At 41.5% G+C, this 25567-nt stretch overlaps 1 protein-coding gene across 3 annotated transcripts in view; it reads right to left on the bottom strand.

Moving 5' to 3' along the window:
• Positions 1-25567, bottom strand: part of LOC134619391 (NACHT, LRR and PYD domains-containing protein 3-like) — a 374947-nt gene that overhangs the window by 51001 nt on the left and 298379 nt on the right. For 2 of the 3 annotated variants that reach the window (XM_063465212.1, XM_063465214.1), the window contains exons 4-5: positions 13827-13903; positions 11919-13710 (exon numbers count right to left, since the gene is read on the bottom strand). In XM_063465212.1, coding sequence (XP_063321282.1) covers positions 11919-13710; positions 13827-13903 — 1869 coding nt within the window. The remainder of the gene's footprint in view (positions 1-11918; positions 13711-13826; positions 13904-25567) is intronic. The other variant, XM_063465213.1, reaches the window with a different exon arrangement.

Raw genomic sequence — 25567 nt, 5'->3', positions numbered from 1 at the left:
TGCTGTTAACTCTTCAAGTGCACGATGTTCTGTCTTTTCTGTCTTCATCAGGAGAGTGACTGTCCTTTGAGCTTCTTCTTAGGATGGGGACAGAATGAGAGGTCGAACTGTAAAATTTCAAGCCAAAGGCTGGCCTGTTTCTCATCCCAATTCTGTTAATCTATCCTTTTGCTGCTGTACTCATGTTTTGAGGTTGAGAAGAGTCCACCTGTATTGACACACTAAAACATTTAATTAATATCATAAGACGTTCAGTCTCTAATTCCTCTGTTTTCATGTTGCAACGTCTCTCACCAGCTCACTAGCTGTATTCAGACTTCCTGGCTCACATCCTGTTTGACACACACCCTGCAGTTTGCCTACGCACACACTTCTTATCTCACTGAATTGTCATCTGCTTTTATAACTTAAATGAACTCTTATTTTATATCTACAGTCTATAAACCCTCTGTAACTCCGCTAAGTGTTGATCTAAAAAGAATGTACCCTCAGTACATGCACACACACTTAAATATACTAAGCTCTTTGCATTTGCAAGCATTCACATCAAAATCTTCAGCGTGCTTAGCAGAACTCTTTCAGACCTCAAGACAATTAACAGGTTTTTTTTCCCACACATATCACCATTCTTTCAGCTCAGTTTTCGTAACATCATCCACACAATACTTTCCTCAGCATTTTGCACCCTTCCCTGAACTTCGTCGTCTCACACACACACTTTTCTCTCAGACTTCCTCTTTTCACGCACTCTGCTATGAACCCACGTAGTGTTATTATTACTTATTATTTGGTACAAATCACACAGAATCACTCAAATCCAGTACTCACAACATTCACACATTCATCACTCAAAATACACTTTCCTAAGAGTATTTTATCAAACATGCTTTTTAAAATCAGAAAGAGGAAGTAACTGCTTATTCAGCCTTAAACTGAAAGAAAAACAATTAAAACCTCTAATAATTCTCACATCACACACCAAAATGGAAAAAATAAAACACACCAGCGTTTATTGCTGAAATTCTTGCCTGGTTGAACTTGCTATTCAAACAGAGATATTTTTGCCTTTAATGCCTCAAGTTTTAAGGCCACAACCTCTGCAGTTTGCACAGTTCACCACTCGCTTTGTGGTAGAGTATCACTTCCTGTTCCTGCTCAAACACGGTGTTTCTGAGTAGCTTTTCTGCTTAGCGATTTAATTAAAATCTTTTGATACATCCCTTTTTCATAGTATAATCTTCACGTGCTTCATCTGAATCACCCTTTCTGTGTGCTCACTACCTAATTTATAGCCAAAGTATTCACTCACTGTCTCTGTACTGTTTCGCTAGCTTAGCTTAGCTCGTAGCCGACTCGTTAGCACCATGGCTACTTAACCTGTCCCGCCTGCACTTTCTTGCTCATTGTGTCAGATGTTTAGTTACTCCTCGGCCTCCTTTAGCAGTAATGATACCTGTAACAAATGTAGCATATTTGCAGCTCTGGAGGCCAGGATTACTGAATTGGAGACTCGGCTTCGCACCCTTCATTCACCCGTAGCTAGCCAGGCCCCTGCAGCTGGTGCAGCCGAAGATAGCGTAGGCCCTGCTAGCTGTTCCCCGGCAGACCCCAAGCAGCTGGGGAAAGAGGGCGGTTGGGTGACGGTGAGGAGGAAGAATAGTCTTAAACAGAAGCCCCAGGTACACCACCAACCTGTTCATGTGTCTAACCGTTTTTCCCCACACGGCGACACACCCGCCGGGGGTCAAACTCTGGTAATTGGTGATTCTGTTCTCAGACATGTGAAGCTAGAGACACCGGCAACCATAGTCAATTGTCTTCCAGGGGCCAGAGCAGGCGACATTGAAGGAAATTTAAAACTGCTGGCTAAGGGTAAACGTAAATACAGTAAGATCATAATTCACGTCGGCAGTAATGACACCCGGTTACGCCAATCGGAGGTCACTAAAATCAATATTGAATCGGTGTGTAACTTTGCCAAAACAATGTCGGACTCTGTAGTTTTCTCTGGTCCCCTCCCCAATCAGACCAGGAGTGACATGTTTAGCCGCATGTTCTCCTTAAATTGCTGGCTGTCTGAGTGGTGTCGCAGAAACGATGTGGGCTTCATAGATAATTGGCAAACCTTCTGGAGGAAACCTGGTCTTGTTAGGAGAGACGACATCCATCCCACTTTGGATGGAGCAGCTCTCATTTCTAGAAATATGGACAAATTTATTAAACCCCCCAAAATATGACTATCCAGAGTTGGGACCAGGAAGCAGAGTTGCAGTCTTACACGCCTCTCTGCAGCTTCTCTCCTCCTGCTACCCCCCCAAAAACCCATCTCCATTGAGACTGTGTCAGCTCCCAAAAAGACAAAAAACAAACTAAAAACCAGCAATAAACAATTTAAACATAAAAAATCAAAAAGAAAGAACAATACAGTATCCACATCTGAACCAAAGAGTAAAACAGTGAAATGTGGATTATTAAATATTAGGTCTCTCTCCTCCAAGTCTCTGTTAGTACATGACTTAATAATTGATCAACAAATTGATTTACTCTGCCTTACAGAAACCTGGTTGCAGCAGGATGATTATGTTAGTTTAAATGAATCAACACCCCCGAGTCATTCTAACTACCAGAAATCTCGAAGCACAGGCCGAGGGGGCGGTGTGGCAGCAATTTTTCACACCAGCCTATTAATTAACGAAAGACCAAGACAGACTTTTAATTCATTTGAAAGCCTGATGCTTAACCTTGTCCACCCCAGCTGTAAAACTCAGAAACCAGTCTTACTTGTTATCATCTATCGTCCACCTGGGCCTTACACAGAGTTTCTCTCTGATTTCTCAGACTTTTTATCTGATTTAGTGCTCAGCTCAGATAAAATAATTATTGTGGGTGATTTTAACATCCATGTAGATGCTAAAAATGACAGCCTCAACATTGCATTTAATCTGTTATTAGACTCAATTGGCTTCTCTCAAAATGTAAAAGAACCCACCCACCACTTTAATCACACTCTAGATCTTGTTTTAACATATGGCATAGAAACTGAACATTTAACAGTGTTTCCTGAAAACCCTCTGCTGTCTGATCATTTCCTGATAACATTTACATTTACAATAATTGATTACACAGCAGTGGAGAGTAGACTTTATCACAGTAGATGTCTTTCTGAAAGTGCTGTAACTAAGTTTAAGAATATAATCCACCCACTGTTATCATCTTCAATGCCCTGTACCAACATAGAGCAGAGCAGCTATCTGAACGCTACTCCAACAGAGGTTGATCATCTTGTTAATAATTTTACCTCCTCACTACGTATGACTCTGAATACTGTAGCTCCTGTGAAAACTAAGGCCTCAAATCCGAAGTACCTGACTCCGTGGTATAATTCTCAAACATGTAGCCTAAAGCAGATAACTCGTAAGCTGGAGAGGAAATGGCGTGTCACAAATTTAGAGGATCATCATTTAGCCTGGAGAAATAGTTTGCTGCTTTATAAGAAAGCACTCCGCAAAGCCAGAACATCTTACTATTCGACTATTAACTTCAATAATTAATTCCTCCAAACCATCAACATGTCTTTTAGACCCCATTCCTACAAAACTGCTCAAAGAAATCCTGCCATTAATTAATTCTTCGATCTTAAATATGATCAACCTATCTCTAATAATCGGCTATGTACCACAGGCCTTCAAGCTGGCTGTAGTTAAACCTTAACTTAAAAAGCATCTCTAGACCCCGCTGTCTTAGCTAATTATAGGCCAATCTCCAACCTTCCCTTCATATCAAACATCCTTGAAAGAGTAGTTGTCAAACAGCTAACAGATCATCTGCAGAGGAATGGCTTATTTGAGGAGTTTCAGTCAGGTTTCAGAGCTCATCACAGCACAGAAACAGCTTTAGTGAAGGTTACAAATGATCTTCTTAGGGCCTCTGACAGTGGACTCATCTCTGTGCTTGTCCTGCTAGACCTTAGCGCTGCGTTTGATACTGTTGATCATAATATCCTATTATAGCGATTAGAACATGCTGTAGGTATTAAAGGTACAGTAACTGCAGTGGTTTGTATCCTATCTATCTAATAGACTCCAATTTGTACATGTAAATGGAGAGTCCTCTTCACACACTGAGGTCAGTTATGGTGTTCCACAGGGTTTGGTGCTAGGACCAATTCTATTTACATTATACATGCTTCCCTTAGGCAGCATCATTAGAAGACATAGCATAAATTTTTCACTGCTATGCAGACAGGGCTGGACTGGGACAAAAAATCGGCCCGGGCATTTTGACTAGAGACCGGCCCACCAGGTATTATAGGAAAAACCATAAAGCCTTTGAATGAAAACAAACGCTGTTGTCACAGTGATGTACACTGTCTTGTTGGTATATATGTATCAGTCTAATGAACTTAAACCTTCACCATCCTCCCTATTCTGGTATTCTAAACAGTACCCGAAAGTAGACTGCTTGGTCGAGTTAACCTCCTGAACTATCTACAATACATAGTGAAAACCTGAAATTAAGACAGAGAAGACTAGAGGTGAGACATGATCATTGTTGATTACTGATGACAGATTTAGATATATTTTCATAAACCAGTCATTTGCCACATCAATAAACCGCATGGCAGGGCAAAATATTTTTTCTAACATGGCAATCTTTAAAAAGTGAAAGGATAAAGAAAGACAGGTGAGAAAGAATAAAACTTAATTGACTTTTTGATGGCATTTTACACACAGTGCTGGTACAGTATCTAGAAAATGTGGGAAAATACTAGCATCATATACAGTACTTACTTCTGAAGAAATCATGATGGGACCCTAAAAAAATTACTACGTACAATAAGGGATTTCTATACATTTTACATCAGATGAAAACGTTTGTTGTAAGATTCAGATAATTATTTGTTAAAAGCGAGACATTTTAAATGAGAATAAGAAAGAAAAGTATTTCTTTGTGCCCCCCTTTCCCTGTTAATGCCCTACCTGCCCCCACCCCCCCCCCGGGCAAAACTTTGCTAGACCCGCCCCTGCACAGTTACCAGCTGTGAGCTACTTAGAAAAGGATCCTGGTGTTATTTGTCTCTCAGAAACAGTTCATAACTTCAACTCATTCATGTCACCTAAAAGGTAAACCTGTTTCTCCATCACCTGTTCAGCTCTGATGATTCAGTAAGGACAACTCCTGGTTTCATCTTCATGTTTCCCTCTCACCAGATATACAAACCGATATCATGCCCAACAGCTCCAACAAACATCAGCTGATACTAGAAATTAGTATTAAATAAATTCTAACAGCAGCTGATCAAGCTTAAACGTGCTGCTGTTGTTTAGCGCGACATCCGCTGGTTTCCTCTTTCTGGTGCAAATAAACAAACACGAGAGAAAAGCCGATCAGCTGATAATTGATCGTTTCATGATTGAAGTAGAAACAGGAGAGGGAGGGGGAGAGAATGAGAGAAGAAGAGGCAGCTGTGCAGCAAAGACAGAATAATTCCACCTTTGTGTCTTTTTCCATCCTAGCTGAAGTCCGGGACAAATTGTGTTCCTTTTCACCTCAATACGAAACGCGTAATACTCTGCATACGAGAAGATTCCGTTTTTTACAGGACGGTTGGAAACTCTAATAACTAACGTTATAAATAAAATAAGATAAAACAAGTTCAACATTAATAATATCATAGCACCCACCCAGCAGTATATAAACTCTGTCATGCTAGCTAGTAAGCAGTACGAGTTATTGTAACTGACTGTAAAAAGTCAGCATAACAAAAATAAACTCCACCTAAACTTGGTTTATATCTGACCCAGATAGACTGCAGGTCATAACTTCTTACCTGAAGTTCAGTTCACCGCCTCGGGTCTCTGCTCCTCCTGCCTTTCCGTCATCCACCTGCCAGCGTGTTGTATCTGCTGGCCTCCACCACTTGTGCTAATATTACTGAATCTGTGGAAGCTCCGCAATAGCCACCACCAAACAATTGAGTTATATTTACACAGCTCCCTTCATCTGGCCAATCCACCACCTTTCAGTGTTTACACCGTTACGGGGGAAAAAACGAAAAAAAGAAAAGAAAAAAAAAAACCCCATCGGCCGATAAAAACGAAAAATCACCAACGGCCCACCGGGCAAATGTCCGGTATGCCCGATGGCCAGTCCAGCTATGTATGCAGATGACACGCAGCTCTATCTATCCATGAAGCCAGGTAACACACACCAATTAGTTAAACTGCAGGAATGTCTTAAAGACATAAAGACCTGGATGGCCGCTAACTTTCTGCTTCTTAATTGAGATAAAACTGAGGTTATTGTACTCGGCCCTGAAAATCTTAGAAATATGGTATCTAACCAGATTCTTACTCTGGATGGCATTACCTTGGCCTCCAGTAATGCTGTGAGGAACCTTGGAGTCATTTTTGACCAGGACATGTCCTTCAATGCACATATTAAACAAATATGTAAGACTGCTTTCTTCCATTTGCGCAACATCTCTAAAGTTAGAAATATCCTGTCTCAGAGTGATGCTGAAAAACTAGTTCATGCATTTATTACTTCCAGGCTGGACTACTGTAATTCTTTATTATCAGGATGTCCTAAAAACTCGCTGAAAAGTCTTCAGCTAATCCAAAATGCTGCAGCAAGAGTACTGACAGGGACTAGAAAGAGAGATCATATTTCACCAGTTTTGGCTTCCCTTCATTGGCTTCCTGTTAAATCCAGAATTGAATTCAAAATCCTGCTCCTCACATACAAGGTCTTGAATAATCAGGCCCCATCTTATCTTAATGACCTTGTAGTACCATATCACCCTATTAGAGCACTTTGCTCTCGCACTGCAGGCTTACTTGTTATTCCTAGAGTATTTAAAAGTAGAATGGGAGGCAGAGCCTTCAGTTTTCAGGCCCCTCTTCTGTGGAATCAGCTTCCAGTTTGGATTCGGGAGACAGACACTATCTCTACTTTCAAGATTAGGCTTCAAACTTTCCTTTTTGCTAAAGCATATAGTTAGGGCTGGACCAGGTGACCCTGAATCCTCCCTTAGTTATGCTGCAATAGACGTAGGCTGCCGGGGATTCCCATGATGCATTGAGTTTTTCCTTTCCAGTCACCTTTCTCACTCACTATGTGTTAATAGACCTCTCTGCATCTAATCATATCTGTTATGATTCCGACCTGTATGGAGCTGGAAGCGGGTCTCTGGAGGAGAGGTTTTATCCGTGAATTTGCTGATCTTTTAGGATTTATCTTTTTAAATTTTGATCGTGTTCTTATTTGTGGTGATTTTAACATTCATATATGCTGTGAGGCGGACTTATTGGCTAAGGATTTTCTTGCCCTTATTGACTCTTTTAATCTCACTCAGTGGGTGAGAAAATCAACCCACACTAAAGGGCATATGCTGGACTTGGTATTGTATGGACTGGATATTTGCATCACGGACATTAATGATGCTGGGATTTCAGACCATTTCCCAGTTATGTTTGATGTTCAGTTATGCAATATGGAACTGAACTCTGAGGGTCCACAGAGCCTATGGCGTCTGATTAAATCTGAGGCTGTTGCCCTTTTCTCTGCGGCCTTTGCTAACTCTGCTTGTTACGATGACATCAGTAATGCACCTCTCTCGGTTGATGGCGTAGTCAACTCTTTTATTTCTACATGCTCTTCTATTTTGGACACTGTGGCTCCAGTAAAGACTAAATGCCGTAAAACCTCTCGCCAACCCTGGCTAAATGAATCAACCCTTGCTCTTAGGCGTGAATGTCGTCGAGCTGAGAGGAGATGGAAAAAAGATCAACTTCAGGTGTCCCTTGACATCCTGCATATGAGCCGGTCTAAATTTCAGAAGGCTGCCAAAATGGCAAAAACTTCTTTTTTGTCGAACATTATTGCAACTAATAGTCACAATCCTCGAGTTCTGTTTAAAATCTTTAACTCAGTGGTTAATCCCCACTCTGATGTTTCGATGGGTGCCTCCCCGGCCCTCTGCGAAAAATTTCTAAATTATTTTATAGATAAAATCTCAGTGTTAAGGGCCCCACATTCTCTAGTAGTAAATCAAGCCCCAGTTTCCGAATGTTCAACGGTCTTTCAACAGTTTGAACCTGTGTCATTCTCGACTTTAAAGGAAATAATTAATAACCAGAGAAGCTCAAATTCTCTGCATGACATTATTCCTTCTCGGGTCCTGTATCTTATTTTTAACGAACTCATCACTGTTATCTGGCTGTGTTCCGACTGTCTTTAAACATGCAGTCGTGCAACCTGTTATCAAGAAAAGCAGCCTTGATCGTAACACCCTAGCAAATTACAGGCCGATTTCTAAACTCCCTTTCATGTCAAAAATTTTAGAGAAAATAGTGCTTCAGCAACTACAGACCCACTTAGAGAGAAATGGTATAAATGATAAATTCCAGTCTGGATTTAGACCGCGTCACAGCACCGAAACTGCCCTACTAAGAGTTTTCAATGACCTTCTTCTAATCGCTGACTCTGGGCGCTCTGCGGTCTTAGTTCTATTGGATTTGACTTCAGCCTTTGACACGGTTGACCATGATATCCTTTTGGCAAGGTTGGAACAAGTAGCAGGCCCAATACCAAGCCCCAGGGCTTGGTATTGGGTCCTGTGTTGTTTTCTCTGTACATGTTGCCCTTGGGCTCCATTTTTGAAAAACATAATGTCTCTTTTCACTGCTATGCTGATGATATTCAAATCTACCTCCACCTGACTGGGGATGTTTCATCTTCACTACATCCCCTGTTTGATTGTCTGAGGGATGTCAAAGACTGGTTATCACGTAACTTTCTTACTTTAAATGAAAAGAAGACAGAAATTATCGTTTTTGATAGAAATATGCCTCTGGGACAACTGATTGGCACACTCGGGCCTGTTGCTAATCACCTCACTGAAGCTGCTAGGAATCTTGGAGTTTTCATGGATAGTTCCTTCAAACTAGATAAACAGGTTTCTAATGTGGTAAAAACCAGCTTTCACCAACTGCGCCTAATTTCTAAGGCTAAACCGTATATACCACGCAAAGATCTGGAGAAACTCATTCATGCTTTCATCACTTCAAGACTGGATTATTGTAATTCTCTTTACTTGGGCCTACAATCTTCTCTTCTTCAGCGATTGCAGCTGGTCCAAAATGCCGCAGCACGTCTCTTGGCCGGCACTAGAAAGTATGATTCTATCACCCCTGTTCTGGCCAACTTACATTGGCTTCCTATTAAATATCGAATTGATTTTAAAATTTCATTGTTTACTTATAAAATCCTAAACAATATGGCACCTGACTACCTAGCTGATCTCCTCTGTCTGTATAGCCCTAAGAGAGCACTAAGATCATCGGGCCAACTGCTCTTAGTGCAACCTAGGTCTCGACTGAAGACCAGAGGAGACCGTGCCTTTGCCGTTGCCGCACCCAGGTTATGGAATACTCTTCCTCTTCATATTCGTGCATCAGATTCCATTCAGTCTTTTAAATCACGTCTAAAAACGTATTTGTTTAACCTGGCATTCAAGGCTAATTAGGGTAATTTACATCTGGCTTGCATTTAGATTATGTAATTATTTTATATTCTATTTATTATTTATATCTGTAATTTATATTTTATAATGTGATTTTTATCTGTATCATGATTTTACTGGAAAGCACTTTGGTGTACTTCGGTCTTTAAAATGTGCTATATAAATAAATTTGATTTGATTTGATTTATTAATCTCTGTCTCTCTTCCACAGCATGTCTTTATCCTGTCTTCCTTCTCTCACCCCAACCAATCACAGCAGATGGCCCCGCCCCTCCCTGAGCCTGGTTCTGTCGGAGGTTTCTTCCTGTTAAAAGGGAGTTTTTCCTTCCCACTGTCGCCAAAGTGCTTGCTCATAGGGGGTCATATGATTGTTTGGTTTTTCTCTGTATTTATTATTGTGCGATCTACTGTACAATATAAAGCACCTTGAGGCGACTTTTGTTGTGATTTCGCGCTGTATAAATAAAATTGAATTGAATTGAATTGAATTGAATTATAGGCCCAAAAATAAATCAGTTTATCAACCTTCACTAAGACAAATCCAAACTTTATTTATTTTGTTCTAATAAACATAAACAACGTCTTAAACCCACGCATTCAGCAATGTTTGCAACAATATTTGTGAAACCAGCGGTGGTTTAAGCAGTTCACAGCTTCCAAATTTGCATTTTCACACACTGAAAATAGTATCAGTCCTTTAACTCGCTGTCAAGTTACAGACTTCCTCCACATAAAAATATATTATATATTATATTACAACGATGTCTTCTAATTACAACAACAACAATGATCAGGCCTGACATACTCAATACCAAAAACCTACACAATTTTGACAAATTTAAATTAACCATCCAACGGATAAAGTCAAACTTTTTTGTGATCAATTAACCAGTATCAGTTGCAAACTGTCTCTGGCCTGATTTCTAAAAGCCCTAAGTCAAATTTAAAAGCGTTTCACGCCCAAGGTCCAACCTTTGCTGCCCAAAAAAGTGCAAACACCGTTCCAAATGGTAAAGTGATCCAATCACTAGCTATTTCCAAGGCCCCAAATCTTGGCAGCGCCACCTGGAGTAACTCCTCACGCCCGAGGGTCTTTTTACACGTCTGTAAAAAGGGGGAGGTCTCCACCTCGAAGCTTGTGCACTTCTTGGAAGTCCAACTTCCGTCCTAGGATACTTTATATTAATTTCAAACAACAATCAAAAGTCCACCAGAACTATTTGACCGATGCAGTTCCAACCTTATAATCAATAGGGACTCAAACCCATAAAAAATGACCAATTACCTAATATCCTAAACACACATTACTTCTTTTTCTCTTTTACCATGAAATACCATATTCCTTTTAACTCAGTACTGTCATTCTCAACGTTTCATTATCATTACTTCAAAGCTTTTCATGACTTCATTCTTACAGTTCTATTAACATTACTTCAAAGCTTTACTTTATTCTCTCTTTATTCTCTACTGAGCCAATTTAATAGTTAAGATCATCAACTCAGCGAACAGATAATTTAGAATTATCCAATGTGCACAGATTTGCTTTATCTCTGAACAGGTTTGTGCCTACCTTTAATTCTTTTTAGACCGGTCTCCTGTTCGCCTCATATCAGATCCAACCTTCGGCCACATTTTTTCTCTCTGTTGCAAGGAGAACCAGGCGGAAACACCAAATATTAACCCCAATTCTTTTGTCCCCATGATAGAACAGAGAAAACCGACTCATAGTGGTCAAAACAGTTATATTTCTTAATTTATTCAATCATCTTCCGGAAGAGAGAGACCCCTTCACAGCCCAAACGCCAGTTGCAGGATCTCTAACATTACAAGCTCAACATGTGTCTTATATGGTGTTATTTCGGTACTTTACACGTCACACAGTTTCGATACCAACATTCCTTATATGAAAAATTTCCTCTTTTCTGTCTGGCTTCCTGTATTTATTAATATGCTGTACAGCTCTACACTTCCTCTTTTCAGTCTGGCTGAGCACTTAGTTTGTGAGTCAAAAGTGGCCTTGCTTTACAAACCTTCATTATTAAAGTACATAAAACAATATAATGAGAAAATAAGGATACTGAGGATATTAATTACATGACTCAACCAATCCGAGAGCTTCTGTTTGACCCACATTCACTGATGATGACTGCACATAACCAAGCAGTGTGTTACTCTGATATCAAATATGGATCCTGCTCTTCTAATAATGATCATCAGATGATATTATTGTGTTATTTTGTAGCTGAATACGATGTTTGTATGATTATCAGTGAAAGAAGCAGTGAGGAGGATGGAGAGAAAGAGAGGACAGAGGGTGAAGTTAGAAACACTTTCAAAATTAAACTACTAACCTACACTGATCAGTGATGTTAATGATCACATCTGGACTCACCGAGCCTTTCTGCAGTTCCTCACAGCTGGAATCAGTCTCTGTCGTCCCTGATCTGATGTGTTGTACTTCTGCAGGTCCAACTCATCCAGAACCTCCTCTGACATCTGCAGCATGAAGGCCAGAGCTGAGCACTGGATCTCAGAGAGTTCCTTCTTTGATCTGTTCTCTGACTTCAGGAACTCTTGGATCTCCTGATGTACTGAGAGGTGGTTCATCTCCATCAGACAGTGGAAGATGTTGATGCTTCTGTCAGGAGAGATTTTATAACTGTTCATCTCCTTCAGGTTGTTGATGACTCTCTGGATGGTTCCTGGACTGATCTCTGTCTGACCCAGCAGACCTACTAAGAGTCTCTGGTTGGACTCCAGACAGAGGCCATGAAGGAAGCGAACAAACAGGTCCAGGTGGCCATTTTTACTCTGGAGGGATTTCTCCATGGCTCGTTTAAGAAAATCATCCAGAGAGGACTCGTTGTATTTTTTTCCCAAAAAGTTCTTCAGCACCTCTGACTTCCTGTTGGTGTGACAGTGGAACATGTAGACAGCAGCCAGAAACTCCTGAATGCTCAGATGAACAAAGCAGTAGACTGGTGTCTGGAAGATCACACACTCTCTTTTGAAGATCTCTGTACAAACTCCTGAGTACACCGAGGCCTCTGTCACATCCAGACCACACTGCTCCAGGTCTTCTTGGTAGAACATGATGTTTCCTTTCTCCAGATGTTCAAATGCCAGCCTCCCCAGCCTCAGAAGAACTTCCCTGTCAGCCTCCGTCAGCTCCTGTGGACTCGTCTCATGTCCCTCGTGGTACTTGTTCTTCTTCCTCTTTGTCTGAACCAGCAGGAAGTGTGAGTACATGTCAGTCAGGGTCTTGGGCAGCTCTCCTCTCTGCTCTGTAATCAACATGTGCTCCAGAACTGTAGCAGTGATCCAGCAGAAGACTGGGATACTACACATGATGTGGAGGCTCCTGGATGTCTTCATGTGGGAGATGATTCTGCTGGACAGCTCTTCATCACTGAATCTCCTCCTGAAGTACTCCTCCTTCTGGGCGTCAGTGAAGCCTCGTACTTCTGTTAGCCTGTCAACACATGTAGGAGGGATCTGATTGGCTGCTGCAGGTCGGGAAGTTATCCAGACGAGAGCCGAGGGAAGCAGATTCCCCTGGATGAGGTTTGTCAGCAGCTGGCTGACTGATGACTTCTGTGTGACATCAGACAGCAGCTTCCTGTTGGTGAAATCCAATGAAAGTCTGCTTTCATCCAGGCCGTCAAAGATGAACAAAAGCTGAGAGACAGCCAGCTTCTCTGCTGTGACCTTCTGTAATGTTGGATGGAAAACATGGAGCAGCTCCAGAAGACTGTACTGCTCATCTCTGATCAGGTTCAGCTCCCTGAATGAAAGCAGAACCACCACACTGACATGTTGGTTCTCCAAGCCCTCTGCCCAGTCCAGAGTGAACTTCTGCACTGAGAAGGTTTTTCCAACACCAGCCACGCCGTTGGTCAGAACCACTCTGATGGGTCTCTGTTGGTCAGGTAAGGCTTTAAAGATGTCCTGGCACCTGATTGGAGCGTCATGGAGGGCGTCCATCTTGGAAGCTGTCTCCAGCTGTCTCACCTCATGTTGGGTATGAACCTCTTCACTCTGTCCCTCTGTGATGTAGAGCTCAGTGTAGATCCTGTTGAGGAGGGTTCTACTTCCTGTTTCATCACTTCCTTCAGTCACACGTTCACATCTCCTCCTCAGACTGATCTTATGTTCATCTAAAACCTCCTGCAGACCAACATCTGCTGAAAGAAAGAAAAACAATGAGACTAAAGAGAAAGAAAACTCTTCAATGTCTGAACAACACAAGAAGTCCAGTTTTCAGAAATGAGTCCATCAGCAGACAGATGTTCAGTCTTACTTTGTACACAGCTGCTCTGACTGGCTGTCTGCAGTCCAGCTCTGCTTCTGGATATTTCTCCACACTGTGCAGAAGCTCTGATGGTGACACAGAAAAGTCAAAGTGGAGATACTTCTGTGCACCTTTGATTAGACTCATTATAAAAAGGAAAAAAAAGTTTGAACACAGTCATGTTTCCAGTTCACTGACTTCCATTTATTCCATGGACACTCACTCTAACCTGAACCACAGCTACAACCCAACATTGTTGAGGCCTCATCTCCTCCTTTCCTGACTGTAGAGCTTAAATATGCAACAACCAACAAATAAAAGAATTTGGTTCATTTCAAAGAAATTCACACGGTGACCAAGTAAAGTAACCGTAGTAAAGGAGACAACATCCCGTTGATGGTGGGATTATTTGAAAGATTTGCTTTAGTCACGTCACCAAATGCAGTTGAACCACCCGTGGATCCATGTTTGACCATCTACCACTCTGAGCTCTGCTTTTTAATCATTTTATTATTATCATCATTCATTTATTCATTCTTTGGAGGGGGGCTATTTCCTAATGCCGCCCTAATAAGGTGATGTTCAAGGGGAAATATAACAGAAACTCTTTCAGTGTTATTCATGAATAAATTAACAGATAAACTGTGAAGAATAAAAAAACTGAGATTTAAAGGAGAGAGTGAGAAACTTGATCATCCATCCTCATAATCCATGTTTATCAGTATCTGCTGTGACCATCCTGCAGTAATAACTACAAGTCTACATTTCTGTGACTGTTGATCAATCACAGCAGGAATCTGAGCTCATCTCTGCACACAGAGCAGCTTCAGCTCTGGGATAAACTGCTCGCTTCACGTCCTTCTCAGCTCACAGACATCCTGATATTTTCCTTTAACATTTGATGGTATAATTCATCTGAGTTTACACTTTATCTGCATAAATACAGAAAAACAGACCCAAACACCAGAAACCATCAGTTTCACCATGTAGAATATATTGTTGTTTCCTTGCTTTTCATTCAGAGAAAAACTCTGATTTTGATTTTCTCTGTTCTCTTTGCCACAGCCCATCCCAGCAGCAGCTGAAGCAGCTGACTGTCATAACACTGAATAACCTGGCTGGCACACATGTTAATGTTAGCCATTTAAATATTAGCAGTTAGCTGAGGCCACAAGAAGAAGAGGCCTTAAAAGAACGATGGATGATAAGATTAGATTTTCAAGACTAGGCAGAGACGTGTTTTCCTTTACTGTCTCTTACAGAGGAGGGAGCAGATACCAGACGAGGTCACGGAGGTACGGGGAGGATTCGCAGCAGACAGCAAGACTGCCACGTCCATGCGAGAGAGCGATGGCTACGATCATCTCTGTTTTTGTCTCACTATATAATGTTGTACAGCCCATTTGAGGGTTATCCTCTCTGTGAACCAGATGCTTGATTTCACACAGAGGTCTACCAACTGAATTTGATCAATTATGGAACGATTTACCTCGACAGGCTCCTTCACTCGCTGCTTTTAAACCCCTGACCTTTGACCCAGTGTGACATGTTGACTCACTACCTCAGACAGCTTAAAAATAGTATTTTTGTTTTTTGGTGCTGCCTAAAAGAACCGTAAAATATCTGTCCTATATACAGTTATGTTCATATATTTTTGTACTACATCAGGAAACTCAAAAATATAGTTTGTAATATTTTAATCCTTATTTTTAAAACTGTTTTTGTCATTTTTCTTCTCCCATTGCATCAAAAATCATTATTTACACTGAATAAATTAGTCAGCAGCTCTCTTACATTGTTGCTGCAGGTTCATTACTGAAGTCTGGAGGGTTTCCTTTGGACCGGTCACTCCTCACAGACACACAGCTGGATGCTGCAGATCCTGCTCCATCCTCTTCCTCCATCTTCTTGATGTCAGGGTGGAGTTAGTCTGAGAGGCAAACACACACACTCAGAGGTGCTGTTGTACTGGAAGCATCACACTGACGGGTTTCTAAAGTTCTCATTGATCATTTCATGGAGTTTCTGTGGTAAACACTGTCCTGTGACGTATGTGTTATGGTGAGGGTCATGAGGGCTAACCAGCCCCACTCCTTACTCCTCATATTTCAGCCTGAAGCACAAGAACAGCCTCAACCTAACCAGGAGGCTGTAACCTCAAAGGGACTTCATGGTTAGAAATAAAGGTTCAATGAAATGAAGCAGATCATAAAAACATGAGTTCCAACTTTAAAAGAAGCATCCACACGATGACGCACAGCAGAGGAGCACTTTCTCTAACACACTGATTCAGTTCCACTGACACAAGGACACACACAGGAAGGCACACACACACAAGCCTTTATAAGAAACAACACAATCATCTGCGCTTGTCAATCCAAGTCCTTAGCCCATGAGCCCGCGGTATCACACCACAGATATTCCCTTACTTTGAAAAAATAAAGACAGTTTTCAGAACAGACCTGATGTTTCTGCTACAGCCTGTTTACCAATATAATCAATATCAGATATCAGAGCAACAGAAACCTCGGTGATCAGGACGCTGGGACTGAGAACAGGAAGTGGCTCAAACGTCACAGTTTCATGACGTCAGCCTGAACTGCACTCACGGAGTTTCTGTCGCCATTGTAGTTTTTAAAAAGTCCCGTGATAAAGGCGGGTCTTTCTGTGAATCCGCACGCTCATTGGCTAATAGTTCGAGATTGACACATCGTTATCCAATGAGCGTGCGGGAACTTCCGACATAAAGTTGTTTCCTTTGAAAAACCAAAGTCTGATTATTTTTGCCTCCACTGACGGAGCCTGTTGTTCCCGCCACAGAGACACAGTAATGTCAGAGCGGTGTTAACACTCACCCTGCCTCAGCACAGCTCTCACTCTCCTCCTGCTCTCTCACACTAAACGGAGGCTCAGCTAAACTCACTTCCTCTCTACTTACAGGAAACCAGCGCTCAGAGGAGCCGACCGGCCTCACGTTTCACCCACAGACACGAACAGCGTGGAATTATTTTATGTCATAAGAAGAAACATATTCATGTTAACACTCACCTGCCTCAGCTCCACCTTCCTCCTCCTGCTTTCACTTTCACTACTGCTCCCTAAACACAGAGGATGCTGGGACTTGTAGTAAAAGCCTTTATTATTAAAATACATGAAACAATATAATCAGAAAATAAGCACTAAGAATATATATTTATTTCGTAACAGTCTCCCCCTTTTTAACTCATTTTATGAGTTAACCTAATTAATTCACTCCCTCAATAACTACTGTAAACTAAAAGCAGATATAATTAACTTTGTCCTAGTAAAAGGTCCAACATTACTTTTGTCACTCTATGGAAACGATCTCTACACCGTTAACCCGTTTCCTCACTTCATTGTCCCTTCGCTCCCTTTAACGGGTAGAGCATATCCGGCCTGAACACTGTGTTTGGGCAATTTACATAACATAGAAATCCTACAAACTATTAAAGTCCCTCTCATTACTTTTCATTACTTTACGCTCACATTATAACCTCTGTCTAACAAGCTTTTAATCTTTTTTCAATCTAAACAACTACTCTTCTGAGAGGTTTCTCTGTGCTCTGTGCTTCTTTTGGGTGCCCCTCCTATTGGGTCCTGGATTCTCGCCAACCCCTCCGTGGTTTTGTTGTGGTTCTGGAATCTTCTCCTGTAAAGGACAGAAATGGAAAACACCTCTCTCTGCTACGCCTCAATAATCTACTATGTTCATCGATTGTTCTTTTAATTATTCAAAGTTGGTTCAAAATATCATGTTCTGGGCTCTATCATATATATGTAATTAATCTCAATATTATTTATCTGTGTAAGCAACACTGTTGATTTTATTAAACACACATGTGGTAAGAATGGTAGGGAGAGCCTTCAGTTTTCAGGCCCCTCTTCTGTGGAACCAGCTTCCAGTTTGGATTCAGGAGACAGACACTATCTCTACTTTCAAGATTAGGCTTCAAACTTTCCTTTTTGCTAAAGCATATAGTTAGGGCTGGACCAGGTGACCCTGAATCCTCCCTTAGTTATGCTGCAATAGACGTAGGCTGCCGGGGATTCCCATGATGCATTGAGTTTTTCCTTTCCAGTCACCTTTCTCACTCACTATGTGTTAATAGACCTCTCTGCATCTAATCATATCTGTTATTAATCTCTGTCTCTCTTCCACAGCATGTCTTTATCCTGTTTTCCTTCTCTTACCCAAACCAATCACAGCAGATGGCCCCGCCCCTCCCTGAGCCTGGTTCTGTTGGAGGTTTCTTCCTGTTAAAAGGGAGTTTTTCCTTCCCACTGTCGCCAAAGTGCTTGCTCATAGGGGGTCATATGATTGTTGGGTTTTTCTCTGTACCTATGAAGCGCCTTGAGGTGACTTTTGTTGTGATTTGGCGCTATATAAATAAAATTGAATTGAATTGAATTAAGATATACACCATAACCATATCAGCATAAATCTCCGCTAGAAAGCAAACTTCAAATGGTTTTAATATGTCAGGGTTTACGCCCCTTCTCGTGTCTGCAAAGAGTATAACCTGCATAAGTTACAGTTAATGACAGTTAGACTAGTTTCCGTTTTCAGCAACATTTTACCATACATGGCTGTTTGTTTCCACATCTCACCCTCCAGATGTTTCCTGTTAAATTATTCGTTTCATGCTTATCTTTAACACCTCCTGCATCAACTGTTGCTATGCAAGCGTAAAGCAAAATATGTTTCACCTTTACCCTAGAATAAATCTACGTGATGTCTGTGTTTGTAAGCGTGATATGCACCCCTCCGTACTCTAAGCCATTCCTACAATATTTCAGTTCAGACAGTGACGCTGAACGAAGCTTATGACCTTTACAAGACTGAGTAGCAACTCCTATGAGCACAATTGCAATGTATGTATGAAAAATGGTTATAAATGCTTATTCTGGTAAAAGAAATCAAAGAGAACACAAACATTTTCAATCAGTTAAGCTTAAGCATAAAAGCAATTACTTATGCGTAAGTTTTACCGTACCTAAATTATCAAACACCCAGAAAGTCATAAAATGATCATAAAACCCCTTATTTCAAATTAACCCTGAAATTCCCCCTTTTGACACATCATGTGTCACACAAACTAAAAATGCTTCACCACATCTTAGGAAATTAAAAGAAAAAGGTTAATCATATTATTTCTCAGAAAACCTCAGCGATTCTCCTCTCGAGTATACTTGCTCCGGGCCTGCAAACCTGTGTTTAAGGAATAAAATCAGTTCAACTATCATGTTAAATCTTTTCAACTCCTGGCTCCTGACAAAAGCAAAGCAAAGCAAAGCATCCACCCTTCTCTTACCGGCGTGGTGAATTGTTTGTCAGCATTTACTCATCCTAACGTTGGTCCAGTCTTTGTCTCAGTGTCCAGTCAGTCAACCCTCCAGTCCACATTGTCAGTCCAGTCACACACATTCATGCACACGCATTCACACGAGATATTGCGGATATTGGAGACTCACGCGCAGCCTATTCCCGTCTCCATCACCTGCAAAATCATTTTAAAAGAAAAAACAATTGTTTATGTTCTTGGACTGGATTGACTCGCTGCAATCCTTTTAGACAGGAACTCACACGGTTCCCACAGGTGACCTTTTCCTCAGCCCATTGGAATCTGGAAAAGCTCACCTTATATTTGCTCTCACAAAAATGTTTTACAGCGCTGTTAATTCAATCCTCCAGGCCTGCTTAGAACAAAAATAAGAAAAAAGAGGGCAGATTATTAGCACATCAGAGCACAAAACATCATCACCAAAGGGGGAGACACCTGACAGTTTTCTCTAAGTGCACTGTTACAAAAATAATGAGCCCCTCCTCGACATGTCCATGTTTAGTAAAACTCCCTCTATTGAAATAGGAAACAAGCCAAACCTAACTGACAGAATTAACCCATCACTAAAACAACAACCCCAAAAATCTTCATCACAGAAAAGTTTTGCTTACTAATCTAACAATATGTTGTGGGAATTAGAACTTTCGGGCCATAAAGCTTTCGCCCGACTCTTGGCTTAACTAATACTTACATGGTCTGAAATCAGACTTAAATCACTCCCTCTGTTCATTTTGCCCACATCATATTTCAGTGGCCTCAGGTTCTTCAGCTTCCTGACAGTCTGAAGTCACCTGACATAGTTTCACCTGCTAAATACACAGAAAATCTTGTTAAAAGCAGCACAGTTTGCCCAACAGTAATATTCCCATTAAGCACTTTCTAAACACTTTATAACAATGTGTCATCACTAAATTATAAACTTCTTCTCCAAATCTGCACGACTGCACTTAGTCACAGACTTTATTTAATTGTCCTGCGGCTGCTATCATATATTTGACCAAACAATTCTTCTCACACAGTCACAGATATATTTCTCTCAGTGCAAACTTCACTCATGTCTCAGACAGGAAACTTGAGTTGTTGTTTTTTTTTCTTCTTTTTCTGTCCCCACTCATTCAACTAATTTGCATATTGAGTCATATCTCAATAAGCTGCCCTGAGTTCAGTTCTAAAAGCATTGCCAGGCAAAATACGTATATATAGTTCTGCTATACGTCACACACAGACACACACAGTTTCGATCAAAACAACTCCTTCTGGTCTGACTAATGTGTGTGTGTTTGTTACTTAGTTCCGCTTTTTCTGTCTGTTTCCTGTATTTTATTAATATGCCTCTGCAGCTCTGCACTAAACTTCCTGTTTCTTAACTTACTAAAGCCTCTATTGCTAGGCGACCTGTCACCTACTGATCTAGTTTTTTGCCACATCTGGCCTTGGTTTATAAAAGTCTTTATTATTAAAATACATAAAACAATATATTCAGATAATAAGCACTAAGAATATATATTTATTTCGTAACAGAAGGTTTGAGGGTTTGGGGAGGGGTCAGAGGGAAGAGGTCTCTCAGTCTGGACAATCCACATTGATGGCATTGCATCTTTCAACGTGTTTGTGGGTCGATTTGGATGCTCCAGGTGTGAGAGCAGCCACTCAGCCTCTACTGCAGATGTGTGTCACAAGTTCATCTAGTAGTAGGCTATGGCACTTGGCCACAGGTGGCAGCAGTGGACTGGCCTCCATGAGAGACTGCTCCAGCTGCTATGTGATAGTCCAGCTGCAAACTGAAGATCATATGCAAGTTTTGGAAATTAAACTGTACAATATAAAGCGCCTTGAGGCGACTGTTGTCGTGATTTGGCGCTATATAAATAAAACTGAATTGAAATTCAGAATATTCTTAACTTAGCTTTAAAACCAACCCAATCTAACTCTCCTCCACACTCAAAAACAAAGACAAACCAACTGACACATCTGAGTCCCTCACTTTCTTCAATCCACTCACTCTCACAAGCTCCACTCAATCACACTGGCTCTGTTTATTACTAATTACTATTGTCTCCCCAGAAACACTTCGGTTTTCATTTTTCCTATTTCAGTTGTGTTTTTTGTGCTTTTGCAGCGTTTTTGTTATTGCTGGTGTTTTCTTAAGTTGCAGTCCGTTTGGCCTCTCAGGGCCACCATAGATAAAGGCCAAAAATAAATACATAACATCATTTCAATCAGTTTAAAGGTTTATTTGCAAGACACAAAAACAGAAAAAATTACAAATGTATTGTGCATGAAACAGGAATTCAAACGTGGCTCAGATGTGTGTCACAAGTTCATCTGGCTGTAGGCTATGGCACTTGACCACAGGTGGCGCTAATTGACTCGACTCCATTTGAGTGCACACAAAGTAAACTGCACACTTTAGTTGTGAAGCAAAAACACTGAAATCGCAGTAATAACACGTACGAGGGGAGCGATCACGAAGACAAGATGCTCCTGATCGTTACTCTTGCTGTCCTGTGAACAGCATCGACGTGGTGTTAATTGTTTGCTTTTGTTTTGGCGATCGCCCCGTGAATGAGAATATGACCAGGTAAACCCGCCACATTTTTAAATAGTTTGTCGTTCAACAGCAACAAGACTGACGGAGTGTGTTTGAGGGAACCTCACAAATGTCACAGATGAAATATTTGGTGTTTATTTGCTGGTTTGTCGGTAGCAGCTCCTTAAAGTAAGTCTACCACACATCTGTTTGACCAGCGCCAGTTGATTTGGATCAGCGGTCCAAACAATTTGAACGATTGTTATGTTTCCTTTTGTGTTGAGTTTGACTGATATTTGCTGGATAGCAAATGTTTTAAAGCTATGCAACCTTTATCTGTACATAGCAGTTAAACTGTTTAGATAAATCTTTATTGATAATATACATTATTTATTTATGAATTACTGTGTACACAAGAATAAGTTAATGTATTAATCTAAACTGGCTGAAATTGTTCTATTACTCTTGTGATTTTTCTTATTGGCCCTGTTTATTTAATGCTGGTCAGGTGACCCTTTAGGGGTTTAAAATGCCGAGCCAATGAACGGCTGGGAGCAGGAATCTTTCTTCATTGAAGCTTCCACTTCCACTGGTCTGGTAGGAAGGAAGCGCGGTTGTATTTAACAGGTTCCTTCATGTAATGATCTGCTAGAAGGTGTGGGGGGCCATAGCCCCGTCCTCCAGGGCATGAAGCAGGCATGGAGGAGATCCAGGCTCCAGACATCCAGAGGCCCTCAGAGCACAAGAGACCAAGGAGGACCAACGGAGGGGCAACCGTGCCACTATCCCGGAAAGAGCTGAGGAGAGTCCCAGGTGAGGGGTCACTCAGCAGCCGCGGAGCAGAAGCCAGGGGGGGTTGCAGTGACGTGCCCGTGAGCTCCGCCGACAGCCAGCTGTGCCACAGTGACCGTGCCTCAGGCTGAGAGGCCGAGGGCACCCCACCCCTGAAGGAGCCCGAGTGAGCCCCAGGCTCCAGGCCCCGACAAGCAGCCACCAGGAGTGAGCCGGTGTGTACCTGGACGCCCATCCCCGGACACAAAGAACCACCAATGCACCGATGTCTGAGGGCGTCTGCCACTGGCAGGGGGAGTGGTGGGGGGAGATAGGCCTCCATACCATGGACTCCTCTTAACCTTTATTGTGTTTTGTACCCTACATCCAGGGGTGCACATAAGTCTTGCGCAGGTGCACATTCGCTCAAAATAAAAGACGCGCACCAGACAAGAAGTTGCACGTTTGTGTACATAAGATTTTCTGTTGGAGGACAGACATTTTTTTAGAACTCTTAAAGATGTCGATGAAGCAAGCTCCTTTAAGCAATTACTTTGGTGTTCCTCCACTTTCAAAGAAATGTCAGGAGGAGTCCGAACCGCAAAAGAAGCGTATTCTTGGAAAAGTGGTTGCAGGAGGTGAGCTGGCTTCAAACAAATGATGAACACACAGAGATGTGGTGCAGAATATGCCGTGAAAATTCCACTCTAGCGGACAAAACAGTGTCTTTTACATGAACGCAAACGCGCGTTGCAACTTCTTACTTGGTGGGCGTCTTTTATTTTGACAGCGAATGCGCACCTGTGGTCCACTTATGTGCACCCCTGCCTATATAAATGTCTCCCTTTTGTTCCATTATGCCATACCATTTTCCAGAAATTCTTACTTTGTGTCCAAACGATAATTTTTCCCTCAGATTTCAACAACGGTATCTGCACATCTATGTCTACTTTTTTAACAGCTGCTTCAGCCAACCTATCTGCTTTTATATTACCCACAATACCTCTATGAGCCGGAGTCCACATTATTACTGTTTATTTTGTTCAGACAATCTATGATGAGCAAAAGGACGTCATACAAAATTTGCTGATGGTTACTTGTGTTTCCTTTTTCAATGCTGACAATGAATCACTACATATTATTACTGTTGAAATTCTGCTGTCTTCCACCCATTCTAAAGCCAACAGTGTGACATATAACTCAACTGCATATATACTCAGAAGATTTAATGTTGTTTTGGCAATCTTGATCCTTAACTCCAGAATTACCACTGCTACACTTGTTGCTTCAGGTTTGGGATCTTTGGACCCGTCTGTATACACCTGTAAATAGTTCATTATAAAATTCTTGACAAATATCTGTTGTAAATTTCCTCCTCTTAGTATCCGTTAATGATCTGTCTGCTTTAATGTGTTCCCATGTCCATGTGGGCCGTAAAGGCCACAAGACTGTCTGACTGAATTCTTTGTCATTTACTTTGAATGCTCTCGCTCCACGACCCACCCTAAACTATTTTTAAAATCCTTTCCTCTTTCCCAACTATTCTATCAACCACACTTTCAAACCCAAGTCCAGGATAAAGAGGTTCAGTGAATGTGGTGTTGAAGGTGTGGATCAGAGTGTCACAGGAGACTCTGTAGATCAGGGGTATCGAACTCCAGGCCTCGAGGGCCGGTGTCCTGCAGGTTTTAGATGTGTCCTTGATCCATCACAGCTGATTTAAAAGCCTAAAGCTGTGTCCGAATCCAGGGGAAGGATGCTTAAAATGCCATATTTGGATGCAAAGTCACAGCGACGCGACGAAGGCTGTCCGAATTCAAAGAGCACTCAAAATGTGGCGACAAATGCGTCGTACTTTGCCCCGAATTTGAAGGATGGGTCTGATGTGTCCTACTATATCCGAGGATTCATTGCGGGTCATAGAGGAGATTTGTTTCGGGTGGTCGAAGCGGGAGAGGAAAACACTTTCAAATGTAAGTATATGAAAATCTTTTTGTACAAAAGTTAAATTGTTATAGCGGTTGTGTTGTTAAGCTTTGGGCATCTGCATAGACTTTTTTTTTTTTTTTAAATTTAAATACCAGTAAACCAGCTTGTATGGTGGGTCCCGCGCTTTTCCATGTATTGCCACTTACATACAGCTATTTTTGATTTTTTCAAATTTGTGATATGTTGTGGGGAACAAAGACCAAACGGCTTAATTCATTAAAACGAGGAGAAAACGATTCTCATATTCATATGAGTACGGTTCTATTAACCCCCATGCTGTACAGCAGCGGTCCCCAACCTTTTTGCGCCACAGACCGGTTTATGTCAGACACGGAGCGGCCTTTAAGGTATCCAGGATAAATACAACCACATAAAATGATTCGACCAAGACAAAAACTGTGGTATTTTGTAAATATCATAATAAACGTGAATGTGCTGTGTATTTGTGTAACTTTATTAGCAGCGTCCTCCTGAAAATGCGCCAACATTGAGAGTAACATCCTCCTCTGTACCACTTAATGCTCTCTGGTCCCTATGGTAACGTGTAAATTTTTCTTTCAAAATAAGATGCACAACTACAACACGTGAAAGACCCAGGGAAATCGTGTTAATGATAAAAACCCTGAAAACCATAAATTTCACACTGGAGCCTCAACTCTCGTGGCCCGGTACCAAACGACTCACGGACCGCTGCTGTACAGAACCTGTGATGTCCAGACGATATTCCTCTGGTGTTCTGCTGTGAAAACTTTTGGGTTTAGGGATTAACATAGTTGCCATCGTTTCCTTTCTTCTCTTATTTGTTGTGTGTGATCAGGACAATTCTGGAGAAGATGAGCCTGCAGGGGAAAGTCAGCCCCTTGCAGGCCAGAAGAAATGGGATAACTTTAAAAAATACAAAGTACGTATTGTTAAGTCAAATTGTTGAATGTTGTCATTGTGGTTCTTAAATTTGTAAAGTCTTAGTTCAAACTATAGGATCAAGACATTCCTTTGTCCCCCTCCCCAGCCTCTCGAGGTTCTGGGGGGAGGCTGTAGTGTTTTATCACAAGCACATCCCTTGTGAAGATTCTGTTTGATGTTGTAAGCTTCCGGAT

This window comes from Pelmatolapia mariae, linkage group LG20 (genome assembly GCF_036321145.2).
Source record: "Pelmatolapia mariae isolate MD_Pm_ZW linkage group LG20, Pm_UMD_F_2, whole genome shotgun sequence".
In the NCBI taxonomy this organism is placed as follows: Eukaryota; Metazoa; Chordata; class Actinopteri; order Cichliformes; family Cichlidae; genus Pelmatolapia; species Pelmatolapia mariae.
Note: the sequence above shows the minus strand (reverse complement) of the source record. Positions and strands in the feature narration are given on the sequence as shown.